General features: G+C 42.0%; 1 protein-coding gene across 1 annotated transcript in view; it reads right to left on the minus strand.

Moving 5' to 3' along the window:
• rgs5a (regulator of G protein signaling 5a) overlaps positions 1 to 24,757 on the minus strand; it is a gene marked incomplete at its 5' end in the record, with an annotated part of 48,016 nt that overhangs the window by 17,043 nt on the left and 6,216 nt on the right. Inside the window, 2 exon segments of the mRNA XM_084308352.1 lie at positions 2,336 to 2,502; positions 18,510 to 18,571. Coding sequence (XP_084164478.1) covers positions 2,336 to 2,502; positions 18,510 to 18,571 — 229 coding nt within the window.

A 24,757-nucleotide genomic window follows, 5' to 3' on the forward strand; every position in this document is an offset into this window, starting at 1 on the left:
TCAATAAAGTTGTACATGTTTTAATTGACTGTTATCCTTACTTTTTTTATATGCTGTGTGATTTAATATGCCTTTTTTTATTTTTTTACTCTGACTGTAAACGTGACTGTAAATGAGGGAAACCTCAGTTGCCTTTTCGAGTTTAAATAAAGGTTTGAAATGAAGTACATATTAGATTAAATATATTATATTCCAAAGCATTTGAGATAGATGTTTTTTTAGCCATCTTAATTGTTAATTTCATTATGCATTGTGTGTTGAGTACTGACTTTAAAGAATTTAGTTTTGCAATAATAATTGTTTTTGTATGTTTTTTTTATGGCACCAGCTAATGGGGATCCGTAATAAAATCAAAAATCAAATCTGTTGAAGGACACACTGGGAGTTCCTCAGGAAGAACAGCCTGCTCTGTCCCTTCCTGTCGAGGGCCTCTGTGTTGTCCGACCAGTCCAGTCTATTGTTCAAGTGAACTCCCAGGAGCTTGTAGGATTCCACCATCTCCACCTCCTCCCCTCGGATGGTGACAGGAATTGAAGGGCCTCTTCTTCCTTCATGGTCTTCCACCACAGGCTCCTCGCTCATCTTGCTGGAGTTGAGTTGGAGGTTATTGTTGTTGCTCCACCCGAGGAAGCTCTCCACCAAGGCTCTGTACTCGTCCTTGTTGTTGTCTGTGATGTATCTGACGATGGAGGAGTGATCGGAGAACTTCTTCTGTAGGTGGCACGTACTCGAGTTGGAGCAGAAGTCGGAGGTGTAGAGAGTGAACAGGAAGGGTGAATATTAATAGGAATACGCATGCGCAGTGGCGACCTTTAACCGTTAACCCTACGGCCATGTCTTCTTCTACTTCTCACTTGCTTTTGTCCCACAGTAGAGTAAAATGTTATTATTACTTATAATAAAACACAAGACACTATATCATAATATATATTTGTATATTGTATATTCTGTATAGTGTTTGGTCTTTATTCTTTAACTTTTTACTGTATGAAGCACAATCTCAGGAGGGTCATACAGAACCAAGCATTTCACTATAATCTACATGCACCTTATAATGTGACAAATAAAACAAAACTTGAACTTGACAGCACAGTTCCTTGGGGGACGCCGGTGCCACTCACCAGCACATCTGACCAGCTGCCCTGCATCTGACATAATTATTATGGTCTCTCGGTGAGGTAGTCAGTGATCCAGGCCACAAGGCCGTGGTCCAGCCACATCACAACAAGTTTCTCCGCAAGGGGCGATTCTCACCACACTGCACGGCCTCTCCAGGTGCGTGTAGAGGCTCTGTGGAGCATGTAGATGATGGCTTCTCCAGGTGCGTGTAGGCTCTGTAGATAGCGGCGTCCTCCACCCTGGCCGGGAGGATGCGACCCTCTCTGCCCCCCATACCTCAAATGGATCCGTCATCAGCTCTATTTTCAATCTTTCAAAATGTTCTTATGTACCCCAGTTGCTATTGCATGCACTTATTTGTGTTTATGTACATGCTTACCAACTGTTTCGCCTGTTTTATAGCAACATTACTATCACCGACATCTATGAACGGCCCTTCTAAGGTTTCTCCCCTCCACATTGCCTGTGATGCTTTTTTCCTATTGCTGGGAGTGTTGCATTCATTTATTTTTTAGACATTTTATTTTGGATTTCCTGGTGTTTTTGTTTTGTTCTTGATTTATTGTGATGATTCTTCTTGAATTGTTTAAAGAAGACGTGTCCTGCCCACAGGGACATTATTAACGTGTGTTGTCGGGCCTTACAAATACATTTGATTTGATTTGATTTGATTGATTTGCCTGGTAATGCAGACCAGATGTAAAGGTTTTGGCTGAATGTGGCTCTTTTCTTCTTTATCATAGAAATCCGACAGCATCATCTTCATGTTTTTTTTTAAATATTTATTTTAGCATTTTTACAGCTTTTATTGGTCATACAGGACCGACAGAGGAGAGGGAGAACGGGAGAAGATGTGGGGAGGACATGCGACAAATCAGCCCGGGAGCGGGAGGCGAACCCGGGACGGCCGTGTAGGTCTGCGAGGCAGTATGCGGTGCACCACTGGGGCACCCCATCATCTTCATGTTTTGACACTAAATTGACGTTTTTCCTAACCAGTAGATTCAGTGCAAAAACAAGTTTGTGTGAGACTTGCGCAGCGATCTCAGTGTAAACGATAGTGTCCGTGTAAAGTCCCGCCCACGTCAGAGACAGGAACTGTTACATTTTCATCCCATTGGGGCAGTTTTTAATGCTTTATCTTCATAATGTATATATATACATACTGTATCTTTTACAAACAAACAAAGAAATGGTAAACGTCGAGGCCCCTCACCTCCCTGGGGCCCTCGGTCTGGATGAAGTCCTCGTAGATCATCTGGGCCTTGGACGTCATCTTCAACCGGCTCTTGGTCTTCTTGAAGTCCTCACAGGCCACCCAGAACTCAATGTTCTCCTCACTGAACTCAGACTGCAGGAAGGAACGGAAGCTGGCCAGGCCGTCTGAGAGAGCGAGGGGGGGAGAGAGAGAGAGAGAGAGAGAGAGAGAGAGAGAGAGAGAGAGAGAGAGAGAGAGAGAGAGAGAGAGAGAGAGAGAGAGAGAGAGAGAGAGAGAGAGAGAGAGAGAGAGAGAGAGAGAGAGAGAGAGAGAGAGAGAGAGAGAGAGAGAGAGAGAAAGAGAGAAGAGAGGAGAGAGTGAGGGGGCGGGAGAGAGAGAATGAGGGGAGAGGAAGGAAGAGATAGGGACATATATAAGGGGATGGGATTGGAGAAAGAGATGACACATGTATGGATGTAAGACAGGGAGAGAGATATGGAGAGATAGACAGGCACCAAAAGAGTGAGTAATAGAATGAGAAAGAGGAGAGAGAGAGAGAGAGAGAGAGATATGGAGAGATAGACAGGCACCAAAAGAGTGAGTAATAGAATGAGAGAGACAGAGAGAGAGAGAGAGAGAGAGAGAGAGAGAGAGAGAGAGAGAGAGAGGAGAGAGAGAGAGAGAGAGAGAGAGAGAGAGAGAGAGAGAGAGAGAGAGAGAGAGAGAGAGAAAGAGAGAGACAGAGAGAGAGAGAGATGGTTTAGGGAGACGAGGAACAAAAGAGCGAGATAGTAATAGATGTGATGGAGACAGAGGCAGACAGGGAGACGGAGACAGAGATAAAGAGAGAGAAAGAGAGAGAGGGATATGAGTTAAATCTTCCTATAACATCTTACATGCATCAATACAAAGTTGTAGAGTTCTGGGTGCCTCTCTCCTCCCTCCCTCCCTCCCTCCGTCCCTCCCTCCAAACCAAAACACAAAGAAGAATGGATATTATAATGGTATTTGACTGACTAGTGAAAGTAGAGCTGGGAGGTAATAATATATTTGATTTGTAGGGGCGCTTTATATTTGTGGAACAAGTCTCAAAGCGCTACAGTTGTAGAGACACATAAAAACTTAGCAAGAGTTTAGTGAGTAAAAAAGAACATAAAATAAGTAGGACTAAAACTAGTAAAGGAGTAAAAAAACGAAAATGTGAAGGGCTAAAGCTAGGAAAAGAGTAAAAGAAACATAAAATAAGAAGGGCTAAAACTAGTAAAAGAGTAAAATGACTATAAAAGTAAAATGATTATAAAAATAATAAGTGTGTGGGGCTAGAACTAGATAAAAATCAACAAAAGGCTCTATTAAAAATATGTGTTTTGAGGCCCTTTTTAAAAGCATCCATGGTCTGTCCACAGACTGGGAACGGCTGAGCAGAAAGCCCGAACTCCCACAGTGCGGAGTTTGGTACACAGTATACCGTCATGGATCCATGCAAAGGTAGGGGATTTTACTATATCGTCGTCCACGATATACATATACTGTATATATTAGAAATATTAAATATAATATATATATATATATATATATATATATATATATATATATATATATATATATATATATATATATATATATTTATGCACAAACAAATTTAAGTTAATTAAAATATAGATTAATTCCAGCAGTATTTAACTAGTAAAAGAAAACACTATTTTTAACTAAATAGGACCACAACCATTCATATAGTAGAATGCATTATACTACACTACAACTCTGTACATACCGTACTGTACTGTACATCTGATTAGCACTACACTCAGTAGTACTAATTAGTATATTTTGTACCCAGTTTAACCACCTGTACCTACATTGTATACAGTATTACTATTGCTCTTTACTGTGCACTCTGGTTGGATGCCAAACTTATTTTCATTGTACAGTACTTGTGCTTTATGCTAATGATACATTTGATCTAATCTTCTAATCTATATTATAACATAAAGATGGAAGAAAAGATTTCATATCACCATACCGTCAAATACCGTTATATACCGTCAAAACTAAGGAAATTATTGCGATGCATATTGTGTGTAGTGTGAGCCGTGTGCAGGGGTGTACCCAGAGAAAGAAAAGTACCCAGAAATTATACTTAAGTGAAAGTATGGGTACCGTCTTGAGTAAAAGTAAAACAGTTTCTACTTTTAAACATACAAGTAAAAAGTTAAAGTAAATAATTTTTTTTATTCTGGGGCAATGAAATGTTCCGTTTCGTCGTCGTCATCACTCGTACTATGGTTTGTGGCCATCTTCTGTAGCTTGTCACTCTAACTGTCTATTCTTCTTCTTTTTTATCCACTTTTTCTCCCATGTTCTATTTTTCTCCCATCCCAATTTCGTATCATCCAATTCAACCCTCCCCTGTCTCGAACGCTGTTTCTTGCCTCCCACAAGCCGGCTGCAATGTGGACTAAGTCATACATAGCACGAGTCCCCTCCGATACTCGAGGTAACAGCAGTCGCATCTTTTCACCTGCGCGGCGTGATCTTTCAGCGTCAGGGGTCTGCGCTTTGGAGGGGCGCCACCCCCATCGCTTCCTGATTCTACTGTGCAGGCGCACCAACCGACCTGTAGGAGTCGCTGTCCACAACGCCCGATCCCCACCCATCAGTTTCCCACCCCCTAATACTGCCAATGTGTATTAGTACGGACGACCAGCTAAACTGAAAGCAATGTGGAGCGCTGGGCTCGAACAGGTGAACCCAGCGTCTCCAGTATTCCTGGTGAGCGCCTTGCTGCCCTAACTGTCTATTCTTCTGATAGCAGGTGTTTAATCAAAGATCCCTGCTTTCTAGTCTTGCTCAAGGACCAATCAGCATGGGTATGGGCAGGTTCATTTTCCATTGATGGGGATTTGATTGGCTGTTTTTAAATAAAGAGCGGACGCAGGATTAATAACGTTAATTACCGTTAGTTCGGCCAGAGAAACAAATATACTAATTAAAATGGTTGGACCTGCAATATTTGTACTTTGTAGGTCTGCATTTTAAATGAAAGTATGTTTTTTTCCCCTGAAATGTAATTGAGTAAAAGTACAAGTACAAATCCCCAAAAACATTACTTAAGTATTGTAACGAAGTACAATTACTCAAGTACTTTACACCCCCGGTATCGCGAGGGCCCATTGTGACATCATCACACAGCGCTCATGGAGTGTTTCCATTGTCCGGGAAAACATGTGGTGCACATGATAAGGTCTCTGCCATCGCCTCAGGCTTTTTATCCGCTAACTAACTCACTACAATGGTAACAATACGGCTCTGAGTCGCAATCAAGTTGCACGCACGCACGCACGCACGCACACACACACACACACACACACACACACACACACACACACACACACACACACACACACACACACACACACACACACACACACACACACACACACACACACACACACACACACACACACACACACACACACACAAACACACACACACACACACACACACACACACACACACACACACACACACATACACATACACATACACATACACACACACACACACACATACACACAGAAAATGGAAAGTACTTCTAGAAACAGGGTGAAAACATGATTTGTGAAATTTTGGGGGGGTCTCTAAAATACTGACAATAAATGCAATTTTTGCCATGCATTTCTATTTTTCTCAATTTTCTGTATTGTCATCATCGTGTATAATGTGTAAAATTACCAAATGTATGATTCATGATTGCTCACTAATTCGTCGTAATAGATAGCGAAATGCATGCATTCTTGCATCGGAGCGTGGCGGCGCTGCAGGCACAAATCAAACTTTACCCAGGTTTTATCAGAAGAAAAAACAAAACATCTGCTTCTATTTTAAGGTAAGACCTGCTTTTCCTAATTACAGTAACAATTATCATTATTGCTAATTTATTAATGTTCTATGGTATGTGTAGTGGCCGCTTGTCATTTCTTTAATATTTTGACATTGTGCCACGATGCACTTGTGTTCTACAAGGGTCGGGTAACAAAAGTTGTGGATGTTGACAGAATTGGATGTCCAGGCTGCTGCTGATGTAGTTTGTAAGGTTTATTGTCCAAAATAAAATAATCATTGAAAACAGAACAGTTTTGCTCCGTGGCTTCGGTAGGTAAAATGTTTCTCACAGCAGGTGCATAACGTTGCTCTAAATACAGAGCCTACTATATTAAGATGTGGTGTGCCCCTAGTGTTGCGCTTGTCTCGTGACTTCTAGTGTTGGATCATCAGATGGGCTAATCGTGAGCATGTGCATGTGTATTTCAATATGTGCGTCTTCATCATGCATGCAGACCTGTGTGGACTATGTGTGGCTCTGTAACGTTACTCGTTACTACAGCAAGCATCACAGTAAAGTCCTAGCGCTGCGCGCCGATGACCGACCCCGTCTAGTGTAGTACAGTATATCAACAGACAATAGGATAATGGCAGGTCTTTCGAAGATGGGTGTTTCCTGCCTGCCAGGAGGCTCTGCTGTTCGTGTTGCCGTGTGGTGGGCTTTGTGAGGGAATAATGAGTCCTGCAGCGCTCATAACACGTCAAAATGGAGGGAAACTACTTAACGGGACCTCATTGAGAAACCACATGACACTGTATTTAACATTGTGATGCACAATGTACATTGTGACGCTTAAATGGGATATTTTATTAACCTTTTCGATTGTTTTACACGACTTCCTCAAGTCTGCGGAACTTGTTTGTTTTACGTTGTTGTTGTTTCTTTTTTGCAAAGAAATGTTCTAGCTCCTGGTGGGCGTAACAACACAGTGCCTTCTAAATCAGTGGTTTCCTTCCTCGCCTGACTGGCCACCGCACACACGCCCAGGAGTAAACAACATTTACATTACTGCCTGTAATCCAAATACTGAACAGCTTGTTTAGACATGTTACTCTGTAGACTTGAAACCCTGTCCAAACGACAAGGCGTATGTTACCCCCCCCCCCCTCCCCTAGCCACCCAAACAACTGACTCTTTGCACTGCTGCGGTCAGGCAAGGGCTACCGGAGTCTCACGTACAGAGACTCAGAAGGAGCTTCTATCCCCATCAGGATGCTCAACGACTCTATGCAACACTAACCCATCCATTCTACATTTATTGCACACACTCACTTTAAACATTCACTTAGACACTTTAAACACTTTTAACACTACACCATATTTTATCTATTTATTACAAAAAAATAAATTGTATTTTTTGCACTACAAACATGCCAACTTTTGGCATTTTGCATAAAAAAAAAGTTTGCATTTTGTACCTCATTGTTTGCATTTTGTACTTTAGGTTGTACTTTAGTTTGTATTATTGTATATTATATATTTTGTATAGTGTTTGGACTTTATTCTTTAAAAAAGAAATGTTTACTGTATGAAGCACATTCTCAGGAGGCTCATACAGAACCAAGCATTTCACTGTAATGTACAGTACATGTACTTTATATGTGACAAATAAAACAAAACTTGAACTCGAAACTAAATAACACTGGACAGTTTGTTACATACAGTAGGTACAAATAAATGACATTATTGTGAGTCATACATTATGTAATAATTGTTGCATAACATACATAACAATACATTATGCAATCCTTAACATTGTTGTGGGGAACATTTTCCCAGTTTAATGGACAATATTACTCTTTAGGGATCCCAATTGACGAGGGACTATCCATTAAAGCCCTGATCCGTGATTTCTTAACCCTATAGAAGGGGATTGTATTTACATACATTCTTCAGGAGTTTGATCTGTTGATGGAAAATATCAAGTTTCAAGTTTCTTTTATTAGTTGTCATACAGAAGTACAGAATACTTTTATATAAAATGCTTCTTTCTGTTTTGCTCCAGAGATTGTGATAGATAAAAATAGATAAGTATAAAATAAGTATAGTAAGTATAAAATAGAAGTCAAGTACGTAGACAAAAGTGTTCAATATATACATATACCGGTATACAATATACAATGCAGAGTAGAAAAGTAACTGAGTTACAATACAATATACTATATACTATACAGTACAAAGCAGAAATGGGATGAGGTACAATTTAGGTACAATTTACAGTAAGGTGTAATGAGGTATGGATTGTAGTGCAAATTCTTTGCCAATAAATATAAAGTGTGTGCTGCAGTGAGTTGTTTATTTAAAGTGAGTGTGTGGATGTGTGTGCTGTGAGTGCATTTGATGGTTGTTACATAGTGTTATTGTCATTTAGCATTCTGATGGCCTGAGGATAGAAGCTTCTTCTGAGTCTCTCTGTGCTTGCCATGAGACTCCAGTATCGCTTGTCTGACCGCAGCAGTTCAAAGAGACAGTTGTTTGGGTGGCTGGAGTCTTTGATTATTCTCTTAGCCTTACCCATGCACTGCTTGTTGTAAATGTCTTGGAGAGTGGGAAGCCCACCTCCAATTGTGCGTTCGGCTGAACGGGCCACTCTCTGTAGTCTGCTACGGTCTTGTGCGGTGCTATTCCCAAACCAGGAGGTGTTATTGCCTGTCAGGATGCTCTCAATTGTGCATGAGTAGAAGTTCTTAAGGATCTTCTGACTGACTTGGAACTTCCTTAGGCGCCTAAGGAAGTAGAGGCGTTGCTATGCCTTCTTCACAACACTGTCAATGTGTGTGGTCCATGTCAAGTCCTCGGATATGTGGACTTCGAGGTACTTAAAACTATGAATATGATGATGAAATATGAATTAATGCATGATTTTACAAAGCAATGTACAGTGGTAGAACATTTATAAAAGAAAGAAAATTACCGAAAAGGTGTAGGCTGAAACCGAGGCTTATAATTGCCTACCCTTTTTACATTACATTATTTACAAAAAAAAAAGCTTTTTTCTTAACTACATTGTAAATCAGAATTGGTCTATTTATTTGTTTGTTTGGGTCACTGATTTGGGCCTTTAAGAGGAAAGATAAATAATCCCAGCACTGCTGTTGCCAGCTACCGGGTAATAAATCAATGTCGAAAGAAAAAAGTCTCTTGAGGCTTTAGCATAACATACATAACATACATAACCCCCCCCCCCCCCCCCGACAGACTATTTCCATCTTACATCTCTATCACACACACCATAGAAACCACGTGCAAAAGACAGAAGTCGCAGGCGAGTGCTCTCACCACTAGACCGAGTATGGTTAGTTTAAAGGAACACGCCAACTTTTTGGGAAATTAGCTTATTTGCCATCTACACTAGAGTTAGACAAGCAGATACATACCCTTTTCTTCTCTGTGCATGCATTAGGCTTAGGGAACAGCTGCACCGTTAGCCTAGCTTAGCATCATTCACTGGAAGTAGGTGTGCCAGTGTAGCCTAGTTTCCAACAGTCATGAAATACACTCCAAATAAAACTACAAAACGTTGTAACCTGTGCATTTACCAATAATATATTTTTTGACATTTTCGTTTTCTAAGCAGAAATGGGGCGATGTTTAGCATGTAGCGTGTAACAAACTACAGTGTGTAGAAATTAACTAATTAGTCAGTAATGGACTATGAACATGCCTGTCAAATGAGCCATACTATTGTCTCCATAGCTATAATACAGAACACACAATGGGTCTACAAACATCGCAAACATTTTCAATAGTGCTGGCGCCATTTAGTAAAGATGGCAAGAGCTGATGGCAGTCAATGAGTTAAGGTTAGGGTTAAGGTTATGGTTAGTTTAAGGTAACAGTGTGGTTAAGGTTAGGGTTAGGGTTTGGGCGAGGCTATCAGAAAAGTGTGTCTCAGTAGTCTTGAGGTAAAGGCACCTGCCTCTGTTAAAAGTCTGAAAACGTTAAATGTAAAAAAAATCTTTGAATATGTAATAGATGTACTTACTTTATTTACATATTTGAAGTGAGATTAGGCTGTTTTTGCGGGCTGTGGGAGAGAACTCACTCTCAGTGCTGAGGCTAAGCAGGCAAACTGAACACGTCTAGCCGTGCAAACTTCACTCCCTATCTCACAATAGGTCACATCTGGATGTGAGTTTCTGGTTTCTGTTAAGAGACGCACACACACACGCACGCACGCACACGCACACACACACACACACACACACACACACACACACACACACACACACACACACACACACACACACACACACACACACACACACACACACACACACACACACAGACACACACACACACACACACACACACGCACACACACACACACGCACACACACACACACACACACAGGCACGCAGTCCAAGAGAGTGGTTAGCTAACAGTTTGGACATACCACTGCAGAGAGTTGACCATCACTCTCCACTGAAGGTCTGTTTGTGGGGCTTCCGACACAGCTGTAACCGATAGAGTAGGCAGGCGCTCACCGGCACGTAACGCCACAAGGCTTCCGATAATGACCTCAAGTCTCCGAAACCGGTTAACTTTTCAGGGGTTACGGACACGGCCTCGTTTTGAGAGATATGTTGGTGTTTTGAACGTGTTCAGTGGTCCTTGTAGGGCTGTGACACTGGCTCACAAAATAGATATAAGCTTGTAAATGTTTGATTCAACTTACAAACAGTATAATTATCATAATATTGGAGATTGTTTTGGTAGGTTCTGTTTTTAACCTTTATTTACCGGGGTGGGTTCTGTTTTAACCTTTATTTACCAGGGTTGGTTCTGTTTATAACCTTTATTTACCAGCCTAGGTTCTGTTTTTAACCTTTATTTACCAGGGTGGGTTCTGTTTTAACCTTTATTTACCAGGGTTGGTTCTGTTTTAACCTTTATTTACCAGGGTCTGTTTATAACTTTTATTTACCAGGGTATGTTCTGTTTTTAACCTTTATTTACCAGGGTTGGTTCTGTTTATAACCTTTATTTACCAGGGTATGTTCTGTTTTTAACCTTTATTTAACAGGGTCTGTTTATAACTTTTATTTACCAGGGTATGTTCTGTTTTTAACCTTTATTTACCAGGGTATGTTTTGTTTATAACTTTTATTTACCAAAGTATGTTCAGTTTATAACCTTTATTTACCAGGATATGTTCTGTTTATAACCTTTATTTACCAGGGTATGTTCTGTTTTTAACCTTTATTTACCAGGGTATGTTCTGTTTTTAACCTTTATTTACCAGGGTAGGTTCTGTTTTTAACCTTTATTTACCAGGGTAGGTTCTGTTTTTAACCTTTATTTACCAGGGTGGGTTCTGTTTTAACCTTTATTTACCAGGGTAGGTTCTGTTTTTAACCTTTATTTACCAGGGTAGGTTCTGTTTTGAACCTTTATTTACCAGGGTGGGTTCTGTTTTAACCTTTATTTACCAGGGTATGTTCTGTTTATAACTTTTATTTACCAGAGTGGGTTCTGTTTTTAACCTTTATTTACCACGGTAAGTAAAGATATTACTTATGGCTATAACATAACATCTTATAATTGTGGTCGATTAGTAATTTTTCTGTTATGTTTTCTGATGAGACAGTGTTGCCTGGTAACAGTACGCTGACCTCCTGTGCATCACGACACTGCTGCCATAAACTCTCTCGTTATCAATTTAGTTTTTTCATAAGAAGATCTCCCATTATGCATTCAGCATTATAACCATTACAGTCAGACAGAGAGATTAATACAAATTACTTTGGTTATGAACGCCTTGGGACAACAAGCTGCAGGCTGGCAGCGCCTTTGAGACCCTGAGTACGAGGGAATATATTTCTTCCTTTCCGCTGGGTTTAATTTATACCCAGGTGTCCTCCACTACATAATAAGAACCAAAACGTTCAGAGGGTCTCTGTCTCTGTCTCTTTCTTACTGGTTATGAAGGCAGCGAGTTGGAATAATGCTGATCGATTATATTAGCTCAGCTCATATCATGGGATGGAAAATAGTACAAGAACTATATTCAATATATTAGTGGTGGTGGTGGTGTGTAAGATAATATAAGATACGATAAGATAAGATATTCCTTAATTGATCCCCTTGGGGAAATTCAGGCATGTTAATAGTAGAAAGACATGAATATAGGCAATAAAACGAGATCTGAATATATAAATACGAGATAAATAAACAATGTAAACAAAGGTGCAGCTACAGTGCCCTATAATTATGCCCTATCGGTTATATTATACGTTACAATAAATATAGGCAATACAGAATTTGAATCTGAATATATATATATATATATATATATATATGAGTACGAGTAAAAGTATACACAAGATACAATATACACAAGGTACTGGCATGATATACGTGTGTGCGTGTGTGTGTGTGTGTGTGTGTGTGTGTGTGTGTGTGTGTGTGTGTGTGTGTGTGTGTGTGTGTGTGTGTGTGTGTGTGTGTGTGTGTGTGTGTGTGTGTGTTGGTCTCAGAAAGATGTGTCTTGATGGCAACTCAGTGCTGTATTGAACTACAGTAGCCATTTAGATAGCAGATACAAGCCTGGTTATATACTCGTACTGTTGTATACTCGTATCGCGTCTCGCTCTTCGCCATATTGAGATATACCTCATCTCCAGTACCTACTGTACTACATGAACGAAAACAAAGCACCCTTGCACTTGACCAGGCCCCGCCCCAGTGACCTCCTATAAGGCGTGGTCATACTCACCCTTCCTCTTTTTCGTTTTCCATCATGGACGTGCTTTGCATACCATGTAACTAGCTGTGATGAAATGCAGAGGGAAATTGAACAATGTTGGTTTTCGCCAGAGATTTGCCAGCCCCTGGAATCTTCTCGGCATGTTCCAACGGCGCCTCGTATGGGTTCTGCGGTCCTGCAGCTGGATGCATCTCGATGCATCTCCGCGTCGGGCCTGTCCTGGGGTTTCCTCGTCTTTTGACAGCAGATTGAGGGACGTCACGCGATGTTTAGCTATCAGGCTAACTCGCGTCCAGGTAGAATCGCATAACAATGCTGGCGTTGGTGATGCTGCTCGAGTTGTCCCGGGAGACAACCGAGTTGTGTATTGGCGCAAGGGGCAGGATATCTGGGTAAACGTTGTTGTTTTCCCGGTTATCCTGGAGCGCGCGGCTAACGCTATGCTATATGCTGGGTTACTGTTTCTGTTTTTGATTCCCCGCTGAGGGCTGTCTTTCTAAAAGGTCTTCCCTCGTCTTAACCATTCATGCTGACGGTCAATCGGTGTCTACTGTTGGGAGTATTAACGGGGGCTTGTTTACCTTTTTCATGGGTGAATGGGCTGAGGCCTAGGGCTGGTGTGCTTTTTGTGAATATTATGAATGGTATGCAGGACTGGTGTTCTCTGGTCCGCATCCCCTTAACGTGGTGTGTATGGGCTAGCCCATTATACAGTGTGTTTGTGGTGTTTTAGTTCATTTATTCATTAACCCCTTCATGGGTGCACACCACAGTGGAGGTTGCTGGTTGCAACCACCACTGGTGCTCCGTGTTTATGAAGCAGGTGGCATCAGTCCTTTGCCTCTGGCATGTTGAAACAGTGCTCCGCCCGGCCGACGCCATGAGGTGAGTCGGCCCGGCGGGTGGCTGGTGGGCTGTTAAAGCCTATACCGCCACGGTATAGAATTAGCAGCGATTAGTAACTTTGTTCGAATTGCTGTTCTTTCTGTCAAAAATGGTGTCTGGTGGCAGGGCCATGAGGGCCAGCCGACGTCGAAACATCGCGCAAGGTTTTTGACGTTATTAGCTTTGACCTAGCCGCAAGCTATAACCGCAGGGAGGGCTAGGATGCTGTCAACGCTTGTTTACAGACATCTTGGTTGGATTAGTCTCCATTTGAGGGGGTGAGAAGTAAAAAATAATTTTTCCCTCCTCAGGGCTCCCCTCTCCGCAGAGGATCTTTGGTCTTCCGCTGGAGCGCGGGCGGTATTTTACCTAGTCCCCACACCGCCTCACGCCGCGCAGCCAGAGGTGAGAGCACGGCCTCGTGTGGTGTCTCCATTAGGCCTGTAGGCGGAGCTCTAACCTAGAGCATGGGTTACACCGGGGTGATGTGCCCCGGCGTGACACACCAGTTGGAGTGAAGGACTGAGCAAGTTAGCTCTAGGCATGAACGTGAATAAATACAGATGCTGGTACTAAAGTGTCCATTACTTCTTCTTACTACGACATAACACCTCGCCAGCGGCTGTGGCGAGGCCCTCGACCAGCGGCCATGTTTCCTCCGCCTGAGGTACCCTGGGCTCAATGTCAACAGGTGTCCACAAGGCCAACAGCCTTGGCGGCCGAGGGATCGGCTACATTGGATGAGCACGCCCTAAAAAACCGTCGCCGTCCGGCTGTGTGCAGCCCGCTCTCCGGTCACTCCCTCCCCCAACACCAGCGGAAAAGGGGCTCTGATTTGTTTCCTTTGGCTGCGGGCCACGTGTCTTCAATGACGCGCAGGCGGCCCCACGTTCGCTTCTCATGAGGACAGGGGCTGACACCCAGTTGATGGCTGAGACTGGGTCTGTCCGTGAGAATGTTGTGCTGTCAAGCGGCTCCCACACCATAAGCTGTGTTTGGTTGAGCCTGGTGTTACGTCTGTCAACTACAAGAGTTGTCAGCAGGGGGGCTCGAGACCTTTTGAGGCAAACAGTGCAGGCTTCCCCGACCTCGCCTTTGCCAGGCCGGGTGTCACGTTGGTGCCTCCCACTCCCGCAAGATCGGCAGTGGTCTGGCAGGTGCGCGTGATTTGGGTGGTAGTAATATCAATGCAGGGCTACGGTGTGTAGGAACCCATGGGGGCCTCACACCTTGCATGTCCAGCTGCAGAACAACTCCTCAGCATGTTCTGGAGGGGTGTTCAGTCGGGGAGCTTTTGTCACCTAGTATGATGTCAGCTTTCCCCGTATCAAACCGGCCCTTTCTGTCAGGGTCCCCCCTTGGGTGCAATTGCCTCGTGGGTAGTGTCAGGGTCCGATGTCCCGACTCCGCGGAACGTTCTGCTCGCACGGTTAGCGGATCCAGGGTTGGCTACGCACAGCGGGTGGGACCGGGCCGCCTATCTACAGTTCCTAGCGGACCTGCGCCAAATGGCGGCGCACATCCCAATTTCTCACATTACATTCACCCTGAATGTTGACGTTATCCAGGTGAAAAGTTAACTTCATTCAAGCGAGGCATTTGAACCGGATAATCTAAAAACTCTGCCTCCAACCTGCTGCTTCATGAGAGCAATGGCGCCATCGTCTGTAAAAATCAGCTGACTGCAAGTTCTGCAACTAGTAGATGTCCCTCATCCTTGACATAAATCATTTGATGTATAATTAAATCAAAGGAAATGCGTTTGTTTTGGCGAAATTCTTCTGCTCTGTGTAACAATAAATAAATGAATGATGATATGCAATTTAAAACCAAAACGAAGGCCTCAGTATGAGTTTAAGACGTGAACATGGTCATGTTTGTTGAATAAAAAAAAAAAGTAAATATATATATATATTTTTTTATATCCCGATATTTTTTATTTATTTTTTTTATCACCATCTTCTGAAAATCACGTGATCGAATCTGGACATCCCTACTGCGTACATAATAATACATAACCACCAACCACCCACCTGCCTACAAACCTACCCACCCACATAACCAAATGCATACCTACATGTATGACCTATTTATCTATCTACAACTTTTGGATATGAGCATTTTTTTTTGTAGTTTGCTTTAAAAATAAGCAGAGATGCGGGCGGCTGATTGGCGCAGTGGGCAAGGCGCTCGCCACTAACACAGGAGACGCTGGGTTCAAGCCCAGCTCTCGGCGTTGCTATTGGCTGGCCGGTCGTTCATACTAACACAATTGGCAAGTGTTAGAGGGTGGGAAAGCCGGTGGGTGGGGATTGGACGTTGTGGACAGCGACTCCTACAGGTCGGTTTGGTGACGCCGGTGTGGCGGAAGCAGGAAGTAGCGGGGGCAGCGTGAGCATCCCACGCGTTACTCCTCGCCACAGAGTTCGAGCTGCTGCGGTGAAAATATGCGACAGGCTGCCTCCTTGTGTACCGGAGGGCACGCGTCTATTCGAAAGGCAACCGGTTCATGCTTCCGCGTTCGCGTTTTGCACTCTGATTGGCCACTGACCTACGCTAGTTTTGCCCCCGCGGTATGAGCGTAGAAACACTTTGAAATGGGTATCACAGTAGTAAGTCCTGCTGTAGAACATATTATTAGCATGACATCTGAATACGTGTCCTACTGTAGAACATATTATTAGCATGACATCTGAATGCGTGGACACTTTGAAATGGGTATCACAGTAGTAAGTCTTACTGTAGAACATGACATATTAGCATGACATCTGATTTATTAATGGCAATACTAAAGATTAGGGACAAACGCAATTGGCACCAGTGTAAATCATGGATTAGTCACTCAGTTAAAACATCAGATGTAAGTCACCTCATTTGTCTGCAGCCTGTGGATCCTATGGTCACAAGTTCAAATCACTCTTGGTTCAATTTTTTTTTTTTTTTTTACGTTTAATAAATGTATCCACTCTGGTTGGGTGGTGTGTATGTATATGTATGTATTGTGCTGTATAATGACAATACATTTTAATCAATTCTCATTTTGAAATCGCTACGCTGCCTATGGACACGGCAGTGGCAGCCAGCTTCGGAGGTACATTGCACCATGGTGATCCACTCAACAGGTAGCGATTTCAAAATGAGATTCGATTAAAATGTATTGTCATTATACAGCACAATACATACATATACATACACACCATCCAACCAGAGTGGATAAATTAATTAAATGTAAAAAAAAAAATAATAATTGAACCATGAGTGATTTGAACTTGTGACCATAGGATCCACAGGCAGCAGACAAACAAGGTGAGCTACGTCTGATGTTTTAACTGAGTGACTAATCCATGATTTACACTTGTGCCAATTGCGTTTGTCCCTAATCTTTATTATTGGCATTAATAAATCAGATGTCATGCTAATATGTGACCCAGTCTGGTGATGATGCCTACAAGTCGCCAGGGTGAAATGACACAATGAGAGACACAATTATTTTTTAATTTTTATATATAACTACAGTTCGAGAGTTGAAGCACATATTTAGTATAACAGCAAACAGATATGATTACTCTAATTGTAAGAATTCTGTGTTTAAAAAAGGCTGTTTTGAAAGAGTTTGTCCTCTCCACAGAGGAGAGGTGGGGGCTGGGTTTATTTTTGCATCTGAATAGAGCTGCCCGTTGGGTGGTACGCCCACGCTGTGTGTTTATTCAGATTCACTGAGCCAGGTAAAGGCATTCACACAGAGAGAGTCATTACATTACATCTGATTAGCACTACACCCAGTAGTACTCATTTATATATTTGATTATAGTTATAGTTAGATGTTGGAAAAGCTTGAAAAGGCACCTTGAAAATGCATGAACATTGCTTGAACTATGATTATAGTTATCTACTGTACAATGTCATGTTATCTGCTGTATAATGTCATGTAGACTTTTCACAGTCATTACTGTGACAGCACTTAATTATGTTAATGCTATTCAGGTGAGGGTAGTTGTCCACGCCCCCCCCCCCAAACTAGCTAAAGTGTGAACATCTTTGAGAGGCATTTTCTCCCCTTGAGTGAATATATGATATTCAAAACATTCTCAGATTTCAAAGTATGACACATCATTTGAAAGCTTACATTCTGTACTTTCACAATCTGGAAAAATCTGGAAAATGAAAATGGAGACATGTTGGCACAATCGCTGGACTCGGTCACATATGTCATGTTCTACAGTAGGACTTACTACTGTGTGATACCCATTTCAAAGTGTCCACGCATTCAGATGTCATGCTAATAATAATTATGTTCTACAGTAGGACTTACTACTGTGATACCCATTTCAAAGTGTCCACACATTATTTCTACGCTCATACCGCAGGGGGCAAAACTAGCGTAGGTCAGTGGCCAATCAGAGCGCAAAGCGCGAACGAGGAAGCATGAACTGGTTGCCTTTCGAATAGACGCGGAGGGGACATGTGATGCAAGGCTTCTGTCCTCACTACAGCCGACCAGTGGGAGGCATAGTCTAGCAACGTTCAAGACAGGAGAGGGAAGAATTGGATACTACAAAATTGGGATGGGAGAAAAATAGAAAAATGGGGAGAAAAAGTAAAAAAAAAAAAAAAAGAAAAAAAAGCAGAGATGGAGATTTCTTCAGCATAGGATCAACTGCATTCCAAAGATATCAGGTATCAGTTACATGTTGGTGTGTGCTTGACTTACAGCTGTTGGACAGAACCCGGTCCAGAGACTCACGCCACTGGGCTGCCTCGTCAGGAGTGGGCCTAGACACAACAAGAGGCAGTTTAGTAATTTGCAGCGTGAACTGTAAAAGGTAACTTATCAAGAATTAAGAAAACCTGGTTGATAGACTTTTCCCCCGTTTATTTAAACATACAGTAGATTAACTTCACATCGAGATGCTTTTGAGAAGTTATCGTAATTTGATAATTTTGTAGATTATTTTAACAAAAAAAAATTGATGATGAAAACTTTGGAACGAGTGCAAGTTCTTTAAGCATAACCAAATGTATGGAAACGTATATGAGCTACATAGTATGTGAACCCTCTGATAATCTGATGTGGTGTTTTCTTTGGCCTGCAATCAGCCACAACTGCAGGGACAAAAAGGGGATGATGTGATATTACAAACAATACCAAAGGTCATACCTCTTTTGTTATTATATCCATAGAAAAAAAAGAAAAACACTAACGTAACCCAATCAGGGAAGAATGTAGGAACATCTACTTCAATCTGAAGTAAAATAGCAACTTAATAGCCGCGACAAGGGCAGAATGTTTCCCTTCAGAGTTGATCATTATTTCACAACTCCCTGAGCGCTGGTCCAACCTTGGCTTTGATGTATTTAAAGTAAAAATAAATCCACTGCTAAAATATACCACGGTCTGGGTAAATTTTTTATAATTTTTTTATCCACTTTTTCTCCTGTTTTTCTCAGATTTTCTCCCATCCCAATTTTGTCGTTATGCCAATTCCCCCCCTCCCCTTCCTGGTCGGTGCTCGCATGTGCCCCCCACTGGTCGGTCTAGGGAGTCCTGAAGTCTATCAGATGCTTCCTCCGTCACATAGGAGACAGCCAGCAACCTCTTTTCACCATTTCCCTCCCTCGCCCTGCAGGCGCCCTGGCCGACCTGTAGGAGTCGCTGTTTACAACGACCAGAATACCACCCACCGGCTTCCCTCCCGCTGACTCTGCCAATTGAGCCAGTATGACGGCCGGCCAAGCCGGAGGCAACGCTGACAGCCGGATTCGATACCGGTGTCTCTTGCGTTGGTGATGAGCGCTTAGACCGCTGCGCCACCCAGCCGCCAAGGGGGGGCAAAAACGTTTAATGCTCATGTAGTTTGGTTTGGGTTTACTTGCTGTTCCAAATTCATGCACTTATACTGTCTGACTGTGATTATAGAGTGAAGACAGAACACTTACTGTCTGACTGTGATTATAGAGTGAAGACAGAACACCTACTGTCTGACTGTGATTATAGAGTGAAGACACAACACTTACTGTCTGACTGTGATTATAGAGTGAAGACAGAACACCTACTGTCTGACTGTGATTATAAAGTGAAGACAGAACACCTACTGTCTGACTGTGATTATAGAGTGAAGACACAACACTTACTGTCTGACTGTGATTATAGAGTGAAGACAGAACACCTACTGTCTGACTGTGATTATAAAGTGAAGACAGAACACCTACTGTCTGACTGTGATTATAGAGTGAAGACACAACACCTACTGTCTGACTGTGATTATAGAGTGTAGACACCTACTGTCTGACTGTGATTATAGAGTGAAGACAGAACACCTACTGTCTGACTGTGATTATAGAGTGAAGACAGAACACCTACTGTCTGACTGTGATTATAGAGTGTAGACAGATCACCTACTGTCTGACTGTGATTATATAGTGTAGAGTGAACACCTACTGTCTGACTGTGATTATAGAGTGAAGACACAACACCTACTGTCTGACTGTGATTATAGAGTGAAGACACAACACCTACTGTCTGACTGTGATTATAGAGTGAAGACACCTACTGTCTGACTGTGATTGTAGAGTGAAGACACCTACTGTATGACTGTGATTATAGTGTAGACACCTACTGTCTGACTGTGATTATAGAGTGAAGACAGAACACCTACTGTCTGACTGTGATTATAGTGTAGACAGAACACCTACTGTCTGACTGTGATTATAGAGTGTAGACATAGCACCTACTGTCTGACAGTGATTATAGTGTAGACACAACACCTACTGTCTGACTGTGATTATAGAGTGAAGACAGAACACCTACTGTCTGACTGTGATTATAGTGTAGACAGAACACCTACTGTCTGACTGTGATTATAGAGTGTAGACAGAGCACCTACTGTCTGACAGTGATTATAGTGTAGACACAGCACCTACTGTCTGACTGTGATTATAGAGTGTAGACAGAACACCTACTGTCTGACTGTGATTATAGAGTATAGACAGAACACCTACTGTCTGACTGTGATTATAGAGTGTAGAGTGAACACCTACTATCTGACTGTGATTATAGAGTGTAGACACAACACCTACTGTCTGACTGTGATTATAGAGTGTAGACACCTACTGTCTGACTGTGATTATAGTGTAGACCAGGGGTTCCCAAACTTTTCAGGCCGCGACCCCAAATAACGGTGTCAGATAGCCGCAACCCCCACTATTATAGGAGGTAAAAAAAAAATTAAATAAAATAATAATATATATATATATATATATATATATATATATATATATTTTTTTTTTTTTTTTTTTTTTTTTTATAAATGGAAATGTATGGTTGAAACATGCAAACGTTCAAACGCACACACACTAATAAGCATTGGAGGCTTTTAACCAGGGCCGGACTGGGGAAATCATTCAGGCCAGGAAATATAGTGCAAAATATAGCCCCAGTCAGGCCACTTTTTAAGGTCCCCCACCAGGACATGTTTTGTTACAAAGACTTCATTTCCTGCATTCTGGTGCAGAAATTATTTTATTTGTACTCTTTAAATGCCAGTGTTTGTGATGGCATCACAAATTATTGTTAAAAAACAGGCTAGCATAATGTATGATTAGCAACAACACAGATTTTTATGGATTTTCAGTTTTTTTGTAATTGATAAAAAATACAATCTTATTCAACTTCAGCCCTGATCATAACACCACATATTCATTTTATAATTCTAACCCTTTAAATGCCAGTGTGTGTGATGGCATATATTTGCAATATCAAATGCAAAGTAGATTTTTCTGGGGGGGATTATTACAGGCTAGCATGTGTCAATGATTAGCAGTTTTTTGTAAGGGTCGCCTCCACCAATCACATGCGGCTCCTTTGTGTGTGTGTGAGAGCAAGAGAGAGAGAGAGAGATAGTTCTCCAACTTGTGTGAGTTGCAGTGATCTCCTGGTTGTTCCCCACCTAGGTTATCTAACTATTGCGCTGGTGCAACTAGAAACACTGGCCTGGCCTGCTTCTAAGTTCAGCGGCCTGACTGCATTAAAAAATATATATATTTAAATCATCTGGCGACCCCCCCCCCCAACTGGGGGTCGCGACCCCGACTTTGGGAACCCCTGGTGTAGACAGAGCATCTACTGTCTGACTGTGATTATAGAATGTAAACACCTGGGCCCTCATTCATCAACGTGACATAGAAAATGTTCTATTTCCATACTTAAGCACAGAATTTAGAATCTGTGCATGCACAAAAAAAACTGGATTTATCACACGTGCGTACACAGGTTCTACGCACACCTGTCATGATAAATATCACCTTGGTCCTACGTTTGAGCTCGTGCACTGTTTTAAGTATTTGCATACCAGAACCGCCCGATTAACCATATACGGTAATGGACACCCCCATGAAATGTGGAAGAATGGACTAAACCGAGGGAAGCATGTTAGGCTGACAGACGTGTACACGTATGGTGATGTCGGATATGATATCTATTAACCATTGCTGCCTGGGCAGCGCAAACACTAATAAAGACCGTGCTGGAATATGACTGCCTTTTTTCGTTTTGTTTGATTAATACCCAGGGATTAAAGTTCTCCTCAATTTTATTCCAAATCGCGACGGATTTTCCGTCAATTTTCTACCTGCTGCATATGACTTCTAGAGGCATACAATCTATTTTGATGTCAGTATTGGGTAGCCTATATGAACAATAATACGAGAGCATATACAAGAACAATGAATCTCACGCCATGTATGCTTTTCATTCATTTAAGACACATTATTGCAAGGGTTTTGTAATACACATACACCCTGGTGTCATTGCAATGCGTTTTTTATTCTTTCTTATACAGTAAAAAGGGGGAAGAACACTATATCGTGGGTGTTCATATGACTTGTATTCTGCTTACAGCTTCGAAATTCCACTTGTTTCGTTTAACGTAAAACCTTTTAAATATAATCAAAGCGTTCCCGTGTTTCTGTGGTCTGTGCGCAGAATAATAACGAGTTGAGCTACGCGGAGCGCAGTCAGTCAGTACACCCCGCATATTCCGATAACGCTATATAAACCATGCTGCATTCATTCTGAGAGAAAGATCTATTATTCCAAATGCTATTTATAGGGTTTTGACCATAATTACACTACTGTTGCTATTTTACAATGAACTATAATGAATTACGGTTCATACAGAACATGCCAGTGTTGAAACTAATGCACAGAAGCTCATTTCCTTGTTGTAATAATATATTCTACCAACCGGCGCCAGGTACGCATGGTCCGAGCTGTGCGTAAATATAAGCACAAAGTCAAGTTCAAGTTGAAATTGATGAATCCCACACTCTGCTTAGAAATGGTCGTACGCACAGCTTAAGCACATATCTGTGCGTAAATCACGTTGATGAATGAGGGCCCTGCTGTCTGACTGTGATTATAGAGTGTAGACACCTACTGTCTGACTGTGATTATAGAGTGTAGACACCTACTGCCTGACTGTGATTATAGAATGTAAACACCTGCTGTCTGACTGTGATTATAGAGTGTAGACAGAGCACCTACTGTCTGACTGTGATTATAGAGTGTGGACACCTGCTGTCTGACTGTGATTATAGAGTGAAGACAGAACACCTACTGTCTGACTGTGATTATAGAGTGTAGACACCTACTGTCTGACTGTGATTATAGAGTGTAGACACCTACTGTCTGACTGTGATTATAGAGTGTAGACACCTACTGTCTGACTGTGATTATAGCGTGTAGACACCTACTGTCTGACTGTGATTATAGAATGTAAACACCTGCTGTCTGACTGTGATTATAGAGTGTAAACACCTACTGTCTGACTGTGATTATAGAGTGTAGACACCTACTGTCTGACTGTGATTATAGAGTGTAGACACCTACTGTCTGAATGTGATTATAGAGTGAAGACACCTGCTGTCTGACTGTGATTATAGAGTGAAGACAGAACACCTGCTGTCTGACTGTGATTAGAGTGAAGACACCTACTGTCTGACTGTGATTATAGAGTGTAGACACCTACTGTCTCACTGTGATTATAGAGTGTAGATACCTGCTGTCTGACTGTGATTATAGAGTGAAGACAGAACACCTGCTGTCTGACTGTGATTAGAGTGAAGACACCTACTGTCTGACTGTGATTATAGAGTGTAGACACATACTGTCTGACTGTGATTATAGAGTGTAGACAGAGCACCTACTGTCTGACTGTGATTATATAGTGTAGACAGAACACCTACTGTCTGACTGTGATTATAGAGTGAAGACACCTACTGTCTGACTGTGATTATAGAGTGTAGACACCTACTGTCTGACTGTGATTATAGAGTGTAGACACCTACTGTCTGACTGTGATTATAGAGTGTAGACAGAGCACCTACTGTCTGACTGTGATTATAGAGTGTAGACACCTACTGTCTGTCTGTGATTATAGAGTGTAGACAGAGCACCTACTGTCTGTCTGTGATTATAGAGTGTAGACACCTACTGTCTGTCTGTGATTATAGAGTGTAGACACCTACTGTCTGTCTGTGATTATAGTTGACAGTTCCTACATTTGGTTTATCATTTGAACATAGAGAGAAATGGGGGAGTGAGTCTCCCCCTACACCCTTGGACCACAACTCCGCAAAAGTCTCGATGCTCTGGCTTCCATCTTAGGGAGATCGTTGTTTATTGATTATTATATTGACTTATTAACCGTCCTAAAATAATTGGAATAGCGCAATACATTCTGTTTTAGGTTTGATTTTCCAGATTGGCATTAGGTTTTACACAATGCATCTCATTGAGTTCTCCAGTGCACTGGCAGAAACACAGAATGCATTCTTGGCCAGATCACGCTGCGCCAGCTTCCTGCAGCTCTACCTTGCATGATTACGGCTCCGTCAGACGCTTCTCTAAGCTCCCAGACTATTTCCGTCCTGAGTTAGAATTACAAACATTACAACATCGCA

Source organism: Notolepis coatsorum (assembly GCF_963971535.1).
Source record: "Notolepis coatsorum genome assembly, chromosome: 2".
Lineage (NCBI taxonomy): Eukaryota > Metazoa > Chordata > Actinopteri > Aulopiformes > Paralepididae > Notolepis > Notolepis coatsorum.